The sequence below is a fragment of the Pollachius pollachius genome (assembly GCF_949987615.1).
Source record: "Pollachius pollachius genome assembly, chromosome: 12".
NCBI classification, from domain to species: domain Eukaryota; kingdom Metazoa; phylum Chordata; class Actinopteri; order Gadiformes; family Gadidae; genus Pollachius; species Pollachius pollachius.
The window spans coordinates 15,102,448-15,119,809 of NC_136945.1; the positions used below are offsets into that span (position 1 = coordinate 15,102,448).

The following is a 17,362-nucleotide window of genomic DNA, read 5'->3' on the forward strand; positions in this document are numbered from 1 at the left end:
ATATATATATATATATATATATGTATATGTATGTTTGTATATTAATATCATTAAGCATGCCATATTAAGTTTTGTTCCTAATTCCATTAGAATACTCCAGTCATAGTTATTTAAGGTTTCGTTCTTGCCTACTTTAACGGTTGTCAACAATCTTACCATACGAACAAGGTTCCTAACGGAATGATAAATGTAGTTGAATTGAGACAAATTAAACCATTACTTTTAATAGATGGTCAAATTATAGTATTTGGTTGTTAAGAACCATAGATTCCGTTTATTCACAACAGGCCTAAATAAAGTAAAGTATTTATTTCGATATTTTTTTTTATAAAATTGGCTTTCTTTAGCATTCATTATGATCTCGAATGACCACTGTGAATATATTTATCATTATCCGTATCTGTATCTGTTTAAATATATGCATTAATTTGTGTGTGTGAAATAAATACCTTCAGTAAAATAAACCCAAACAGGCTGCTGCTTTAGGTTGGTGAAACAGAGACCGATTGGGGTCAGTGTTTCTGCGCTACCCGGGAGGAGGAGCAGGCGAGGGGGGTGATTGTCTCTAATGTGGGTAGGGCTGCTGCTCAGTTTGTTGTTATCTGGGGAGGAAAAGGAGGAGTTGTCCAACAAACTGGGTTTTATTCAGCAGTTATCGAACAAATTGTGTTTTATAAAGAGCTTTCGAACAAACTGTCTTTTATTCAGCAGTCGGCAGCAGCGGTTATCCACCCGACGATAGCTATCAGCCATGCCAGGGATAGAGAAGCTCCCGATAGAGGAGACACTCGATGATAGCCCGCAGGTAGGAGCTAAACACCCAGCTAGCACGCTAACAGAGTCGCCCAGAATCAAAGACTATGCTAAGATAAGCTATGCTAAGTAGCCTGTTAGCGGTAACTGTCAGATATGAAGCAAACCAGCCTACTGTTTGTTTTGACTGGTCGATTATCACTCCGAGGTTGGCGTCTGTTAAACCCTTAGATTAATATTTATTTAAACGTTTAGATTTATTTAAAAGTTGTTAATATTGGGTCGGGTCTTTTGCCAGATGGAATTTTTCCCCGGTGTCGATTAAATGTACTGATACCAGGTTCGGTTAACTGTTACTTCCTTAGCTGGAAGGCTAGCAGCTCCTTTTCCATTCCTACAGGATAATATTTCATTCCCTTGTCTGAGATTAATCGACATAAATAGTTGGGAATTGTGGAAAGCAACGGTAGACATCTTCCTGCAAAATGACATCTGTTCTCTGACAGAAGTAGTAGTAGTAACTACAAAAAGCTTGGTCTGTCTGTACTGTATGGGTTTATGTATTCATATGTGCAAATATAATATATTTGTAGAAAGAAATGTAAACAACAGTACCACATACATGACACGCAATTCGTTTTGCCTGACATGCTAAATAAAACAATTAACTACAATATATAGTGTTATTAACTTGACTTCTTATTTAGCAACCTCTCTACTGGTAGGTATGTACATTCTATTAAAGTGTCACTTCACAAATGACAGAATAACAAAAGAAATACATAAATCAAACATATTGTAGACAGCTCTCCGAGAGCTGGAAGACACATTTCTATACATAATAAAAAAGAGTCAGGAGCATAAAGACATTCACATGGAGACATGAACATAAAGTCATAAAAAATTGCAAGGACAAAGACATTCACATGGAGACATGAACATAAAGTCATAAAAAAAATGCAAGGACAAATAAGGAGAGGTTTAGAAGATATACTACTTAGTACAAAGGTAGGCTTGGCGCTTTGTTGGAGAATGAGGTATGGTTTAGTTGTATTGGTTTTAAGGTGTGTGTGTGTGTGTGTGCGTGTGTGCATGCGTGTGTGTAGACCCGTTCTCTGCTGGGGGTATTTGAGGAAGATACAGCAGCCATATCCAACTACTCTTCACAACTCTACGACGCCATGCAGCGCATCTACCATGCACAGGTACACTGATAAAAAGACACACTTACACACACATACACACACACACAGACTTCTCCAGTTGTTTCTCCTGTGTTGCAGAATGAGCTGAGTGCTGCGACTCACCTGACCTCCAAACTCCTACGCGAGTATGATACACAGGTACTGCAATTCTACTACTAGCATTACTGCAATACTACTGCTAGTAATACTACAGTACTATAGTTCTACTACTAGTACTACTTAGTATACTGCAATACTACTACTAGTGCTACTACAATACTATTACTAGTGCTACTAGAGTACTATTACTAGTACTACTACAGTACTACAATACTACTGGCACTACTTCAGATACTGCAATACTACTACTAGTGCTACTACAATATTATTACTAGTACTACTATGATACTGCTAGTACTACTACAGGTACTGTCATACATCTTCTAGTATTACTACAGGAACTGCAATAATACTACAGGACTACAATACTACTACCAAATGTACAGCAATAATACTACATATTACTACAATACGGTAGTTCTACTGTAATAATTCTGGTGCTAGGTACTGCTTTAAATCTACTGCTACTGCTACTTTTATATCCCTCGAGCGCAAGCTGAGATTACATGAAACACACACCTATTATGCCGATGGTTTTATACCTGGCAATTGCTGAATAAAACAAGTCCCTGGCAGAACCAGTCTGACCAGATATTGTTGTTGTACCTCCAGCGGTTTCCTCTAGGGGGCGATGACGAGGTGATGAGCTCCACACTGCAGCAGTTTGCCAAAGTCATCGATGAGGTGAGGAAGAAACCTTGACCTATAAGAGTTTGCGTCCATGAAACTACATTCATAAGAGTCTGTAGTTTGATATATGCTGGTTTTACAGTGGTCAGACAGTCTGTGAGACTGACTCTCTCTCTCTCTCTAGTTGAGTTCCTCTCATGCCGTTCTCTCGACGCAGCTGGCAGATGCTATGATGTTTCCCATCACTCAGTTCAAAGAACGGGACCTTAAGGGTACACACACATACACACACCCCGTCTCTCTCACCAGTCTTTCTCTCTCTCTTGTATGTCTCTCACTCATGTGTCTCTCTCAATCATGTGTTTCTTTCTCCCTTCTGTCTCTCCTGCCCCGTCTGACCTTCTCTCTCTCTCCCTGTCTCTCTGTCTCTCCTGTCTTTCTCCCTCCCCTGTATGTCTTTCTCCTGTCTGTCTCTCCAGAAATCCTGACCCTGAAGGAGGTTTTCCAGATCTCTAGTGACGGTGAGTTATCAATACGCTGATCAATAATAGTATTGTGATCGCTAAACAATATTCTGATGTTTGGGCTTTGGAGTTTGTCCAAAGGCATGTACATTTATCCTATCTCCATTCAGAAAAAAAACAAAAAAAACTCTCTGCCCGTCCCTCTCTCTGCCTGTCCCCCTCTCTGCAGATCATGACATGGCTAACAACAGATACAGTCGTCTGTCCAAGAAGAGAGATAATGAAAGGGTATGTCTTTCTTGTAATATATACACATTACTTATATATAACCTGTTTGTGGGTGAATACTACAGGTTATAGAGAATGTGTGTATATGTTAGAGGTCTGTGTGGAGGTCATAGAGGATCTGTGTGTATTCTACAGGTGAGGTCATAGAGGATGTTTATATATTCTAAGGGTGAGGTCGGAGGTCATAGAGGATGTTTATATATTCTACAGGTGAGGTCAGAGGTCATAGAGGATGTGTACACAGCCCGCAAGAAGCAGCACCAGACCATGATGCACTACTTCAGTTCCCTCAACGCTCTGCAGTACAAGAAGAAGATCAGCCTCCTGGAGCCACTCTTGGGATACATGCAGGCACAGGTACTTCATGTGGGTACCATATATAACACGAATACACCATATGAAGTATGTATAACCCGTAACGTGTGTTTGTGTGTGTGTCTGTGTAGAGCAGTTTTTTTAAACTAGGTTCAGAGAACCTGACTCAGCAGTGGGAAGACTTCCTGGCAACAATTGGCACCAGCGTCCAGAAGTACATACACACACGCACACGCACACACACACCTCACACCTGGGCTTAAAGTTATGAAGGGTGCTTCTTAAAAAAGATTTTCATTCTGTTCCTTAAATTTATAAAGTGGTTCTCCATTAGGGTTCTGTGAGTTAAGAAGGATCGTACAGAGACAGTATGGTGAATACTACTGGATACCAGAAACCACACAGTCTGAATCCACTGTTTCCCGCACCTTCAAACGGCAGAAACACTTATCTATCAGTCCTTTATCTCTTTTTCAGCAAAAAATGTTAAAGGAGATTCGTCACGTTGTGTAGTGAAAGAGGCTCCTGCGCCGTGTGCGTGTTGGCAAAGAGGTGCGGTCAGAAACATCAGTTTAGTTACCGCTTAAAAAACCATTGACGTCCATTTCCCGAATCTAATCGATCACAAACCAGGGCCAAAGACGACAGTGGTCTTACGTTTTCAATGGAATTGCAGTTTTGTAGCTACAGTAGCTGTACTATTTGATAATACAGAACAGCTGTGTGACAAATGTCTTTTATCACTGAAGGAAATTGTTATTGAAATGGGTAAACACAGGAACACTAAAACCACGGGAACACTGTCGAATGAATTGAAGATAGTAGCCAACTGTGAAGCATGGGTAGGGAGACTGAGGTGTGCGTGTGTGTAGTGTGCGTAGGGAGATGGAGACAGAGGTGGGCGCCATGCAGCAGACAATCCAGGAGATGGAGGATTCATGTGACCTCCTGTATGTACCCACCGACCCTGACCCCACGCACACGCCCCTCAATCGAAACCTCACCAGGAAACAGGGGTACCTGTACAAGCGCATGTAAGACACACACACACACACACACACACATACACACACACACACACATCTTAAAACCAATACAATTAAACCATGCCTCATTGCCAAGCCTACCTTTGTTGCAACTTCTAAACCTTTCCCATATTTGTCATATTTGCAATATTCCTTTTACTTTGTTAATGAAAATACCTTTGTTTGCACATTTATTTGTATGACTTTATGTTCGTGCCTCTATGTTAATGACTTTATGCTCATAACTCAAATTTTTTATTATGTATTAAAGTGTGTGAACCTGTGAAAAATACTTACTTAGGTAAACTGTGTGCGTCAGTAAAACAGGTCTGGTGTCGTCGTCGTGGGAACGGCAGTACTTCTTCACCCAGGGGGGTAACCTGATGGGGCAGAGCCGGGGCGAGGTGGCGGGTGGGCTGCTCATGGATATTGATAACTGCTCCGTCATGGCCGTGGACTCAGACGACCGGCGGTTCTGCTTCCAGATCACCTCCTTCGACGGCAAGAAGTAGGACTTCCTGTTACATCACCCCCCCACTTCCTGTTACATCACCAGTCCTCTGTTGGGTTCCAACCCCATTCCTTGTTCTGTTATTGATCATGTATTGATATCTATTAATAGTAATTATTGATTATCTATTGATAGTAATCGATGATGTATTATTGATAGGTAGTGATTAGTGTTGATAGTTATTGGTTATTATTGATGATGTACTGATAGTTATTGATGATGTATTGATCAGAGTGGCAACGCTGCAGGCGGAAAACAGGAGAGACTGTGAAGAGGTGAGGCATTTTCATACACGTGTTTATATACGAGACAAATCTTTTCAAACAAAATGTTTTATGTTTTTATAATTCATTCATAACTTATTTATCTTTCTGCTTAGTGGATCTCCACCATCAATAACATCTCCAAGAGGATTTACCTGAGTGAGAACGCAGAGGTCAGATCCCTTTCTTTTTACACATCAATAATGTTCTCACACTGCTATTGGCTGATGAAACCTTACTTCCTATTGGCTGTCCTGTGGCAGGAGCTGGCGGCCAGAGTGAACCAATCAGCACTGGAGGCTGTCACCCCCTCCCCCTCCTTCCAACAGAGACACGAGAGCATGAAGCCTGCTGGGTAATGGTCCCTCTGTCATAATGGAACAAATTAGAAAATAAAGTAAAGATGTAAGTCTAAGGCATACAGTACATTGATGGTGCATGATTGCCCAAAAGGAATACATCGCAGCCCGTTTTCGCGGATAACGGCTGTAGAGTTCTCCCTCAATACACGAAAAAAATTATTGTATCTGCATTAGTCCTGTAGAACCAAAGTGATCATGATGAAAAATCCAGAAGTTTTCCTTTAATCAAAGTGTTGTCTGTGACCCGGCCAGAGAATAACTTGTCAGGTCATGAGTCTAAACTGTCCAGGGCTGTGTCACGTATCACTGTGCAGGAATGCCGCAAAACAATACAGACAATACAGAAAGAAAAAAGATGTTCCTGGAGGTAAAATAATTAATAGACATATACAGTGTTAATGGGGTCCTCTCTCTCTCTCTCTCCCAGGCCCAGTAAAGGGCGTGCGAGCAGCATTAGCTCTGTGGGATCAGAGATCTCTCCCGCCCTCTCTGCCCTCTCGTTTGACGCACTGGTCGCCCCGGAAACGCCCATACAGTTCGACATCATCTCCCCCGCCAACGAGGGGGACGTGGCTCAGACACGGACCCCCACCCACGGCAGGTACGCTCAGCTGGGATTGGCTGATAGATACTGGGCTTTGATTTATACGGATCCATACTTGCCAGGGATTGGCTAATATATACTGGTGTGTGTGTGTGTGTGTGTGTGTGTTCAGCAGGAGGAGTAACCCATTCGGAGAGTCAGGAGAAATCAGTGAAGAGGAAAACCCAGGTCGGTCTCTCTGTCCATCCATCTACCTTTCATTAATTAATTCCCATGCCCCGGTCGCAGTGTTACCATGGTGAACGACCTCTGATGAGGATCAGCTTCGCTCGGTGAGGTCTCCAGCTTTCCCATCTTAACATGTGTTTGTGTGTCTGTGTGTGTGTGTGTAGACTCAATCCTCCACCAGCTGTTTGTAGTGCGCTTCCTGGGTAGCATGGAGGTGCGTAGCGGGGAGCAGGGTCACGTGACCGGGGAGACGGGTCATGTGACCGGGGAGCAGGGTCATGTGATCGGGGAGACAATGCGTCAGATCCTGGCGGCGAGGGCGATCCACAACGTGTTCCGCATGACCGAGTCCCACCTACTGGTCACCTGCAGCTGCCTCAAGTAACCGTGGCCACCACTCACTACACATTGAGGCAGCTTCTTCGAGTAACCATGGCAACCACTCACTACACACTGAAGCAGCTTCCTCAAGGAACCGTGGCAACCACTCACTATATTCTACTGCAGCTCCCTTAAGTAACAATGACAACGACTCACTACACACTGAGGCAGCTGCCTCAAGTAACCATGACAACCACTCACTATACTCTACTGTAGCTTCCTCAAGTAACCATGACAAAGACTCAATACACACGACTGCAGCTGCCTCAAGTAACCATGACAACCACTCACTACACACTGAGGTAGCTGCCTCAGGTAACCGTAAAAATCAATCAATACACACTACTGCAGCTGCCTCAAGTAACCATAAAATTCAATCAATACACACTACTGCAGCTGCCTCAAGTAACCATAAAAATATATCAATACACACTACTGCAGCTGCCTCAAGTAACCATAAAAATATATCAATACACACTACTGCAGCTGCCTCAAGTAACCATAAAAATATATCAATACACACTACTGCGGTGGCCTCAAGTAACAATGGCAACCGTATGTGTTATTTTCAGGCTCATTGATCCACAAACACAAGTCACCAGACTGAGGGTAAGAACTGCCTGTCTGCCTGTCTGCCTGTCTTTCTATCTGTCTCATCACTATCATCTCTCATTTTTCTCTATGGCCCTGTTTACACAAGATAAATATCTAGCTTCTACAACAAATTTTGAAGTTTGATTGTATAAATGATTCGAAAAACTCATGTGGTTACATGCAACCCCCAACACACCCAACCATCTCAGCCTGTTTACATGAAGGTGCACTTTTCAAGAGATCCTCCGTTGATATGTCTACAGGTTTGTGGTTCATACCACACACACATGGTTTGCAAAATCTGGGCGGAGATTTAGCGAACGTGGTTGAAGAGGGGGTTTTGGGAATGTCTAGTGCTGGGTTGAGACCAATGGGGGTCAGTCAGAGTTGTCCAGTCAGAGTTCCAAGTTTATAGGCTTTATTGTCCAAAGGTGCGAGCAGGACTGTATGGTTGTGTGTAGGTAGGTGTGATGGGTAGGTAGTTAGCTGGGATGTGTGTGTGGCTAAGGTGTGTGGCTAAGGTACGATGTGTGTGCTAAGGTAGGATGTTTATTTCTTAGTATACAAACAACAAAAGGGAAGGGGTGATGTCACAGGTGATGCTTAAATAGTGTGTGGCAGGGCAGGGAGTAATTAACTGATTGATATGGGCTGATTGGGAAAATAAAGGGGCATAGCTCTTGGTCTGTGAGGTGAGGAGGGAAGCAGTGGTGTTCCAGTTTGCTTTGGATTATAACAATTAGTGCATTGTCTAGGAATCATACAATCATTAGAAAGATAGGCACATTGTGGCAGTGTTCCAGATAAAAAGCATATGATGCCTCCTGCCTGTATATTGGTCGGCTACCAGTTGTCTTATGAGCTTAGCGTGTAACTTGTCAGTTGTGTACTTGCACAACTGTTCCCGCATGTTTATACAGAGAACATATCTCTCTCTGAATCAGGATCTCAGTAAGCTTGTGTAAACAAGGCCTGTGACTCTTCCTCTCACCCAAACCATTGCTCTCTCTCTGTCTCATCTCTCTCTCTGCCTCATCACTTTCTATATCCCTCTCTCTCTTCTCTCCATGTCTCATCTCTCTATGTCTCTCGTCCAGTTCCCCCTGCAGAGTGTGCTCCACAGTGCTTCTCATCAGGACAATAAGAGGCTGCTGGGGTTCCTGCTGGACTCGAAGGACCCCAGCGGCAGCAGGACTGTCTGCTACATCTTTGAGACCAACAACGATGGAGAGAAGGTAGACTCAACTATATACTAACATAAACTATATAGTAAAGTAGTCCAACAACAATGAAGAGAAGAAAAGTATTAGTATAAAGTCTCTAGTTTTACTATAATTAATTGTTATGTTTCAGATCTGTGACAGCATCGGTCTAGCCAAGCAGATCGCCTTCCACTCCGACCTGGTGAGTGTTCTGTGTACCTGTCTGTCTGCCTGCCTGTCTGCCTGCCTTTCTACCTGCCTGTCACTGTATAATGTATGCATATATATTTGTGTATCTGTGAGTAGGACAAGAGGGAGGCGCGGAAGAGGAAGGAGCAGAATAAGGAGCATGAGAAGAAGGAGGAGGAGCTCAGTAAACAGAGACAGATCGAGAAGGTAACTTTTGAACCCTAACATGTCCTTAGTGGGTCTCTAGCTAACGTTTGGCTACAGGTAGCTAGCTTAGGTGAGCATACAAACAGTTCAGTTCAAGATAAAAGTTGAAACTATAAATTCATTATGATTTCTCTCTCTCTCTCTCGCTCTCTTCCTCTCATTCTATCTCCCTCTCATTCTCTCTCTCAGGATTTGGAAGAGCAGAGTCGGTTGATTGCTGCCTCTAGTCGTCCGGCAAACCCACCCTCCTCTGATGGACAGTTCCTGGTGCTTAGCAACAGCCAATCAGAGGACAGTGATGCAGGGGAGGAGGGGAAGAAGCAGGGCGAATCAGACGCCTGACAGGCGGCCTTAGCCCCACCCACGCAGCATCAATAAGGGACTTTTACTGTCTCTTTCATTTTTGGGACTTTTTTTTGTCGTTTGTGTCAAAATGTTTTTCACAAGTATGTATTGCACAAGATGGACAGAGAGTGTGTGTGAGAGAGTATGTTTGTGAGTGTGTGTGTAGTGGTTAACTCTACTAAACTTAGAATCTAACGTTTGAACACTAGATGGCTTCCGGTCCAGAACCCAGAACCAGAACACGGCCAACTACTTATTGAGTTACTGATTTAAGCCCCTGATCACCGCCAGCACATGGGTGGGGCAGGGCTACATATCGGAGTGGCTTATTGGCATGTTTGCATCATAATAATATCATGTTATTATACTATCATGTTATTATACTAATATTTGACACCTGGTTGTTATCACAGCCAGATCACAGACCATAGCTTACTGTAAATATGACTTGTATGTCTTAAATCAATAAAGCACTAAATCTGCTCAACTATGACTACATACATCTGTGGGTGTGTGTGTTCACGTGTTTGGGGGGTGTTAGTGACCATAACACTGGTCTCTTAAAAACCCTTACTCTTACTGGTACTAACTTCAATAAAAACACATGCTAAACTAAATTTTATATTTTACTCATGCCCAAAATGTTTTTGTGAAAAACTGGATTTGTACCCATCTGTATGCAATTAGAACTGTTTTATCTCGGTTTGGTATAGAATACAACAATGATCTGGCGAAGTTAAGAAATTAAAGAATTTCACATAACCAACTGGTTATGTGTGCCTTATAAATATAATTGTTTGGTTACCATCAGTTATCATTTTATGTAAACAAATGATTTTAAATTTTTAGTGTTATATGTATGCTATATGTTAGTTTTGGAAGATAAATCATATTTGCTTAATGATAACTAATAGAACTAGCAAGGACATTTGGCTGTACTGCCCTACAAGGGCAAACGGGCAAATCAAAAAATGTTGTGTTATGACTAAAAATGTACTTTTTCATGTATGTTTTACCTTGTGACGAAGAACCTTGGCATAATCTTCCTGTTTTGGACCAAAAACAATTACAAGGAACATCTTTGTAAAAACAAACTATCTGAATGAAACACGAGTAACTGCACTCTGCTTTTGTATTGTCTGGGTAGCCATTTTTGGGGTCATAGGTGAAAAGTGTTTTTAGGACATTCTGTTTATTGATCAAAATAGGGTAGTATTACAGTCAATGGTATTTTGCTTTCATTCATTCAAAATGCATGAATAGTGCATTTTGTTAGGGCTAGGGGTCATAATATCAAGTGCTTAAACAACAATCTGATTAAATACATTTCCTGAGCAGCAAACATGCTGCTCATACTATTCATTTGTAGTTCAACCACACCTACATATACCTGAAGGACCTGTCATCAGCATTGGGATCATTGGGTATCCTAATTGGTATCGAGGGAAGCAGCAGCATATGCACGTCCATCACATTGGTTCCGGTTAATCCCGGTGAGAGAAGACGCTGGCCGCCCGAGACCTTGGAGAGGAACGTGAAGGAATCGTTGTCGTTCAGCGTGCCCTCAACGTCCAGCCCTTGAGCCCGCGCCTCTTCCCACAGGCCTCCATCGGTGATGGCGCCGGCGGCGTCCGTGGGCCCGTCCTGCCCGTCGGTCCCTCCGCTCAGAAACATGGGGCCCTTGGGTGGGAGCTCCATCCCCCTCAGCTCCAGTCCCACGCGCAACGCCAGCTCCTGGTTGCGGCCACCGCGCCCCTTCCCCGTCAGCTCCACGGTGGGCTCCCCTCCGGCCAGCAGGCAGGTAGCCCCCCAGCCCTCCTTACGCCCCTCGTCCAGGACCTGCATGGTGCGGCACAGGTCCCAGCTCTCCACCCCGACCTCGGGCCCCAGCCGCAGCATCTCGGCCGCCAGCTCCGGGGCCGGCTCTTGGCGGGAGGAGGCGAAGCGCGCCAGCAGGCCGTAAAGACGAGAGACCGCCTTGACGTCGCCGCACACGTCGCCCGACAGAACCACGGGCCGGAAGCCCAGCTCCCGGGCTCGGCGACCCGCGCACTTCAGGGCGATGCTGTTGGAGCCGATGACCGTGTTGAGCACGCCTCCCTTCCCCCCGGATTCCTCCTTAATGTTCTCCCAACGGGGGCTGGCTCGCCTGAGGACTTCCTTCACCGAGGCGGGGAGGGAGTCCGACAGCTTGTAGCTCTGCAGGATGGAGATGACCTCCTCAGGCCACACGTCGGTCCTCACCGTGGGGCCGCTGGCGATCAGATCCAGCGGGTCCCCGATGACATCAGACAGGATCAATGCGACCACCTGGGAGGAAAAGCGGAGACGATTGATTTGTTTCTGTCAGGAGAGGGTTTACAGTTTATTTTTAACCAGCACTCCATTGCTTAAAGAAACCTTACCTGAGCAGGGTGCGCCACATGGGCCAGTCCCCCACCCTTCAGTAAGGAGAGGGCCCGTCGTACTGTGTTCAGCTCCTGAATAGTGGCACCGGCCCCGGCCAACCTGCGGGTCACGTCATGCTTCTCTTCTAGCGAGATGGGTGGAATGGGGGCAGGCAAGAGTGCGGAGCCCCCACCTGCAAGACATGTGAAAGCACGGCGTGAAAGCAATACCCTGCCCACTGCGATCCTGGATTATCTGTTTGGTGTTGGGTATTTACCCTACCCGAGATCAGTACGAGCAGCAGGTCTTTCTCCGTAAGCTCACTGGCTAACTGCTTGATGCACTCAGCTGCATGCTGGGCATCGCCATCAGGCAGATTGTGTTTAGCTCCTTCCATCACTTTGATGCGACTATTGTCTTTTAACAGCATCTGACTGGAATAGACACAGGGGTCACATTACATCTGAACTCTGTTTGTGTTGTTACCTCATACACTGTGTGATACTGTCTGACAGCTGTACTGTCTACAAAGGGAACGGAGCAGGGCTTCTGCCTACCTCTTTCCATGACACCTTAAGGTCTCTTGAATCCCGTGCGGCACACTGATCACTCCCTTCACAAGATGGTCGCCGGCAATCCGCTCTGCCTCGGCGGCCATGCCCAGCACGGCCTTCCCGAAGCCCACCAGGTGCAGGTTGTTCCGGAGGGCGAAGGTGCGACCGTCGATGACCAACGAGTCATCCTTCCGCTCTACGCCACGCCGCACGACTGCGTCCGGCTGCACCGCTTCCACCGCCGTGGTGAACAGCTCCCGTGCCCGCGCCTCCAGGGACATCCGGCAGACAACTGTCCTCCTCACCCCCGTGAGGGTCACCAACGTTTGGGACTGGAGCAGCGAGAGAATACGCGCCATGGGCTGTTGAAAAGGTTAATGCTGGAAGCACAAAAAGGCAGGGGTTGTAAGAGCAATTCCAAAAAAAAAGGTTAACAAAACAATGGTTAGTACAATGTCTTAATTCCTACCTGTGTAAATATAGAAAGGGGGATTTAATAGAAAGAAACGTGCGCTCGGAGAGCTGGACACCGCAAAAAGCACATTGGTCAGTGTTTCACAAATCTGGCTGGAGATTGTGAAGAGCTGGATGTGTACCCAATGTGTAATGATTGACTTGGCTTGTCCATAGTGCATATATAACGATTACCCTGTTGATCTCTGTGAAAATATGTATTTTTATCTAGTCAAAGACCAGCTCAACAATCAGCAAAGGACGCATCTAGTGTACAAGGGGTGTCACCAGACGTGTGAACCAGTTGTAGCCTATCATTACAACACAAAGAGACAATGCACAATTCCTTTTTCACGTTCTTGACCCTTGGTCGATAACGTGTCAACATAAACGCCTATGGTTTTCTGGAAAAAATGTATGAGAGGTATGAAGAAGTCTGAGAAGCAGTTAATTGATTGAATTATATTTGAGGGACTAAAGTGAAAGGTCACTTGAAAACACAGCAGCATTATAAAGCCGTACTGTCAACCATACAACTTTTTTAAATTATAACAGATCACAGCACATCGTTTACAAAATGTCGACATGCTAAATTCGTCACGTTATTGACTGTCAAACAAACAGCCACAGAAACATACTGGTTTGTTGTCAACATCCTCACTACTAATTTACCATTTTGTGGACATGTTGAATTTGTAGTCTTTGCAGCGCTGACCGTACACTTTGTGATAGGGAGGGACGGGTGCTGGTGGGGAATTCTATCGCGAGATCTTATTATGTTTTCACGACACTGCGCATGTTCCCTAAATATGCGCCTAACATACGTAGAGGTAAAGAGGCGGTTCCATTGCCTTCCCGTGTATGCATGTATCACAGGCGGGCTTTTCTTACAGTTTTTGAATTATCATTCTAAATAAGAAACAATACATCACGGTGTTTTTATATATTTGCAATAATAAGTACCGTTCCACTGTACGCAGTTTACAGTAAATCGAGGGTTTGCGTCCCTCCCTAACCACACAGAGGCCATCATGAAGCTAACGGACAATGTGCTACGAAGCTTCAGGGTGGCGAAGGTGTTCCGGGAAAACTCAGACAAAATCAATTGCTTTGACTTCAGTTCCAACGGGGAAACCATTATTTCCAGTAGTGACGATGACTCTCTCGTCTTATACGACTGCCAAGAGGGAAAGTAAGAACGATGATTCCTATAATACGTAGCTATTAGTCGTGTTAGCCAGTTAGCATCTCCACAGTAGCCTCCTTTCAGGCCTGCTGCGCTGCAGAGCGACCCCGCACTCGCGTAATCCCTATGCCGCTCTTTAGGTGGGGGCAGCCGGATGAGTGTGTGCACTGGAAATGCTGTCTTTTCACGTTGAAGTCAGCGCCATTACTCGAATGTTTGAATCAATATATGAGCGCTTAATGGCTTGTGTGAAACTATCTCAAAGGATTGTCTGAAATTATTGTAACAATATGTAAGAAATATTTCTGATGACCGATTTTCCTACATATTGATCTGCAGACCAAAGAGAACACTCTACAGTAAAAAGTACGGAGTCGATCTCATCAGGTATACACATGCAGCCAACACTGTGGTCTACAGTTCCAATAAAATTGATGGTACGTATTCCCCGCTACTTACTTCCGTCGTTATTGCTTGTGCATGGCGTTTTGAATGCATTAACGTTACTGTGTGACAAAAAATGGACGATATCAACCATTTTTATTTGATCACTTCTGGAGGACCTACTGCTCACTTTGGTCTGAGGTAGTTGTTTGTACAGTTTGAGGGTCCATGATTCTGCCCCATACAGGAGCTAACTGTACAAGTGACTGCCTTGCCCAAGGCTGTGCCTGCCCATCTCAACTGTCCATCAATGCATCCATGTCTATCAACCCCTGGTTATGAGTAACACGTTTTTCAATTTTGAAACACAACATTTGCATATATTTATGAAAATGATAGTCTCTTGGTGATACTGCAGACATAGAACATGTAGTGTTCTACTAAAAGTATAATTTCCTTGCAGTGAAAGAATATCTTAAAGATACCTTAAATTGCCATTGCTTCAGGTCATATATTAGGGCAACAATCAGTCAGTTGTGATAATTAATCCATTTGTGGTGTGTGGTCTTATTAAAATATAATCCTGTTGTCACTTTATTTCATAGACACGATTCGGTACCTATCCCTTCATGACAACAAATACATCCGCTACTTCCCTGGCCACAGCAAAAGGTACTTGGCTGACTCTCTGATGAATGGTGTGGGTGGATAAATCCCGGCCAGAAAATACATTGTTGAATTGATTCCAGAGCTCATTCTAGACGTTTTTTTTGTTTTCAGGGTAACATCCCTCTCCATGTCTCCTGTGGACGACACATTCATCTCTGGCTCGTTAGATAAAACCATCCGACTGTGGGATCTGCGGTCGCCCAACTGCCAGGCAAGTCTCCGATCATGCGTGTCGTAATGTGTTGTTTATCGTGGTCGATGCTGCGTTTTGATGACTTACCGAGTGGGGTCTGACGGTGCGCTGTGCGTCCCACTCAGGGCCTGATGCACCTGCAGGGGAAGCCGGTGTGCTCCTTCGATCCGGAGGGTCTCATCTTCGCCGCCGGGATTAACTCTGAGATGGTGAAGCTGTACGACCTGCGGTCCTTCGACAAGGTGAGAGGTGCGGGAAGCATGCACACACGTTATGTATGCAAACTGTGTAAAACGGAACAACAAAGTACAAGCGTGCATCTTCCATTCGGTTCACTTTACTGACCAATCCTCTCTCTCGCAGGGTCCCTTCGCAACCTTCAAGCTCCAATACGATCGCACGTGTGAGTGGACGGGACTCAAGTTCAGCAATGACGGAAAGCTCATTCTTCTTTCCACTAACGGGGGTGCCGTCCGTCTCCTGGATGCCTTCAAGGGCGCCGTGCTCCATTCCTTTGGGGTAAGAAGTCGTTTGTCTCCATGGACGCTTTCAATCCGAGCAGGCAGAAGCAGAACCTCTTGCTATTTGATGTCAAATATGTACTACCAAACAGCCCATAGAGGCACGGCTTGTCGGGCGATAGGACGGCATTCACCTTGATATGTATGCTAGATATGTGTGTTTAAATTAGGAGATTTAGACCATGGTCCAGTAATATGCCCACAGGGTCAAGTGTTGACCATAGAATTCAAGTGTACTCGCATTCATAAAATTGTATAAATTGTAAAACTGCCCACAAATAATCTTTTGAAGTTAGGCAGAAGTCTGCCTGTGAAAATACATATGTACCTGCAGTTAAGGTTCTATTGGCTGAGTTTGGCTTATGTTGTTGTATTTTGTTTCTAAGGGCTACAACAACAGTAAAGGTGTCGCGTTGGAAGCATCGTTCACTCCTGATTCTCAGTTTATTATGATCGGTAAGTCCAAGACACGCTTTCTTATGTCGGACGGCGCTTGTCAAATGTATTCATATTTTTCTCTGTGCATGATACAGGTTCCACCGCTACTAGTGTATGACACACCATACTGCCTTTATTCTTTATGACTCAGTCTAATTATGTAGATCATATTTTGCCTCACATGTACACATGTTGTTTCCATAGGGATAGAGAGGCTTGATATCGGGTGCATAGATTTCTCAATTGTTTTTTGTTTGTTCTCTGTAATCTTATGAATAGGCTCTGAGGATGGAAAGATCCACGTGTGGAATGCCGAGAGCGGTTTAAAGGTGGCTTTACTGGACGGCAAACACACAGGGCCTGTCACCTGCCTGCAGTTCAACCCCAAGTTCATGACGTTTGCAAGTGCCTGTTCTAACATGGTAAGGCTAATCCTGCCACCAAGTATTTGTGGTCTGGTCCGAAAAAAATGCGTGCCCATGCTAACCCTGTTTGTATTTCCCAAGGCGTTCTGGCTCCCCACCATCGATGACTGAGGAGAGCGAAGCTACCAAGTTTTGCTGTTTGGCTGCAGGAAAGAAAATGCAAAATCCCTGCTCTCCCAGCAGTTTTTATTTGTTTGATTGTTTTACACACCTTTTGTGTGTGAAAATGCCCTATTGTAAATAAGTAGATCGCAGAAATATAAATGTCTCCCGATTCTTTTGTTTTATACTGTAATTTAACATTAAATGTTGTTTCTATGATGCTGGCTTTGTTTGGCTCATTTCCACGATACTGGACCATTGTAAAACTCAACTAAATTGGGTCTGAGTATTCCTTAATATTAAGGTGATCTTTCTCATTAAAGTAACGATTTATTTATAGAAAATAGAAGTTTACATTTATTAGCCTTGTAAGGCGCACACACTACATTATATGTGTTGCACGCTATTGTATGTGTTGTATGTCTACAGTCTACAGTACTGATG

At 44.4% G+C, this 17,362-nt stretch overlaps 3 protein-coding genes across 4 annotated transcripts; 2 read left to right on the top strand and 1 right to left on the bottom strand.

Annotated features, from left to right (window-relative positions):
- Positions 1-594: 594 nt before the first annotated feature.
- appl1 (adaptor protein, phosphotyrosine interaction, PH domain and leucine zipper containing 1) lies at positions 595-10,092 on the top strand. Of its 2 annotated transcripts, none has more exons than XM_079748706.1 (22): positions 595-805; positions 1,860-1,958; positions 2,037-2,096; positions 2,670-2,741; positions 2,872-2,959; positions 3,167-3,208; positions 3,381-3,439; positions 3,650-3,796; positions 3,886-3,968; positions 4,627-4,788; positions 5,099-5,287; positions 5,523-5,565; positions 5,670-5,726; positions 5,817-5,908; positions 6,343-6,516; positions 6,632-6,687; positions 6,852-7,068; positions 7,641-7,677; positions 8,760-8,897; positions 9,016-9,066; positions 9,171-9,260; positions 9,450-10,092. In XM_079748706.1, the coding sequence occupies exons 1-22, from the start codon at positions 752-754 to the stop codon at positions 9,600-9,602; spliced, it is 2,163 nt and encodes a 720-aa protein (XP_079604832.1). In that variant the 5' UTR covers positions 595-751; the 3' UTR covers positions 9,603-10,092. The 2 variants fall into 2 exon arrangements, with proteins under 2 accessions (XP_079604832.1, XP_079604833.1); XM_079748707.1 differs by having other exon boundaries at positions 6,635-6,687.
- Positions 10,093-10,846: 754 nt separating this feature from the next.
- On the bottom strand, positions 10,847-13,732 carry glyctk (glycerate kinase). The gene is made up of 5 exons (XM_079748719.1): positions 13,673-13,732; positions 12,551-12,927; positions 12,276-12,427; positions 12,011-12,186; positions 10,847-11,915 (listed from the first exon to the last, which is right to left on the bottom strand). Exons 2-5 carry the CDS (start codon positions 12,904-12,906, stop codon positions 10,986-10,988), a joined length of 1,614 nt encoding a protein of 537 aa, XP_079604845.1. The 5' UTR covers positions 12,907-12,927; positions 13,673-13,732; the 3' UTR covers positions 10,847-10,985.
- A 111-nt stretch (positions 13,733-13,843) lies between these two features.
- Positions 13,844-17,137, top strand: wdr82 (WD repeat domain 82). The gene is made up of 9 exons (XM_079747561.1): positions 13,844-14,192; positions 14,526-14,623; positions 15,176-15,242; positions 15,351-15,450; positions 15,558-15,674; positions 15,796-15,951; positions 16,340-16,409; positions 16,671-16,813; positions 16,898-17,137. Exons 1-9 carry the CDS (start codon positions 14,032-14,034, stop codon positions 16,925-16,927), a joined length of 942 nt encoding a protein of 313 aa, XP_079603687.1. The 5' UTR covers positions 13,844-14,031; the 3' UTR covers positions 16,928-17,137.
- Positions 17,138-17,362: the final 225 nt, after the last annotated feature.

What these genes read in the sequence shown, in the direction of transcription:
- appl1 (XM_079748706.1), top strand. Translation starts at nt 752, where the DNA reads ATGCCAGGGATAGAGAAGCTCCCGATAGAGGAGACACTCGATGATAGC. An exon ending in GAGAGCATGAAGCCTGCTGG is followed by an intron (nt 5,909 to 6,342) that starts GTAATGGTCCCT and finishes TCTCTCTCCCAG; the next exon opens with GCCCAGTAAAGGGCGTGCGA. An exon ending in CCAACAACGATGGAGAGAAG is followed by an intron (nt 8,898 to 9,015) that starts GTAGACTCAACT and finishes GTTATGTTTCAG; the next exon opens with ATCTGTGACAGCATCGGTCT.
- glyctk (XM_079748719.1), bottom strand. Translation starts at nt 12,906, where the DNA reads ATGGCGCGTATTCTCTCGCTGCTCCAGTCCCAAACGTTGGTGACCCTC. An exon ending in TTAAGGTGTCATGGAAAGAG is followed by an intron (nt 12,428 to 12,550) that starts GTAGGCAGAAGC and finishes TGTCTATTCCAG; the next exon opens with TCAGATGCTGTTAAAAGACA. An exon ending in ATGTGGCGCACCCTGCTCAG is followed by an intron (nt 11,916 to 12,010) that starts GTAAGGTTTCTT and finishes TTTTCCTCCCAG; the next exon opens with GTGGTCGCATTGATCCTGTC.
- wdr82 (XM_079747561.1), top strand. Translation starts at nt 14,032, where the DNA reads ATGAAGCTAACGGACAATGTGCTACGAAGCTTCAGGGTGGCGAAGGTG. An exon ending in ACCTGCGGTCCTTCGACAAG is followed by an intron (nt 15,675 to 15,795) that starts GTGAGAGGTGCG and finishes TCTCTCTCGCAG; the next exon opens with GGTCCCTTCGCAACCTTCAA. An exon ending in TTCTCAGTTTATTATGATCG is followed by an intron (nt 16,410 to 16,670) that starts GTAAGTCCAAGA and finishes TCTTATGAATAG; the next exon opens with GCTCTGAGGATGGAAAGATC.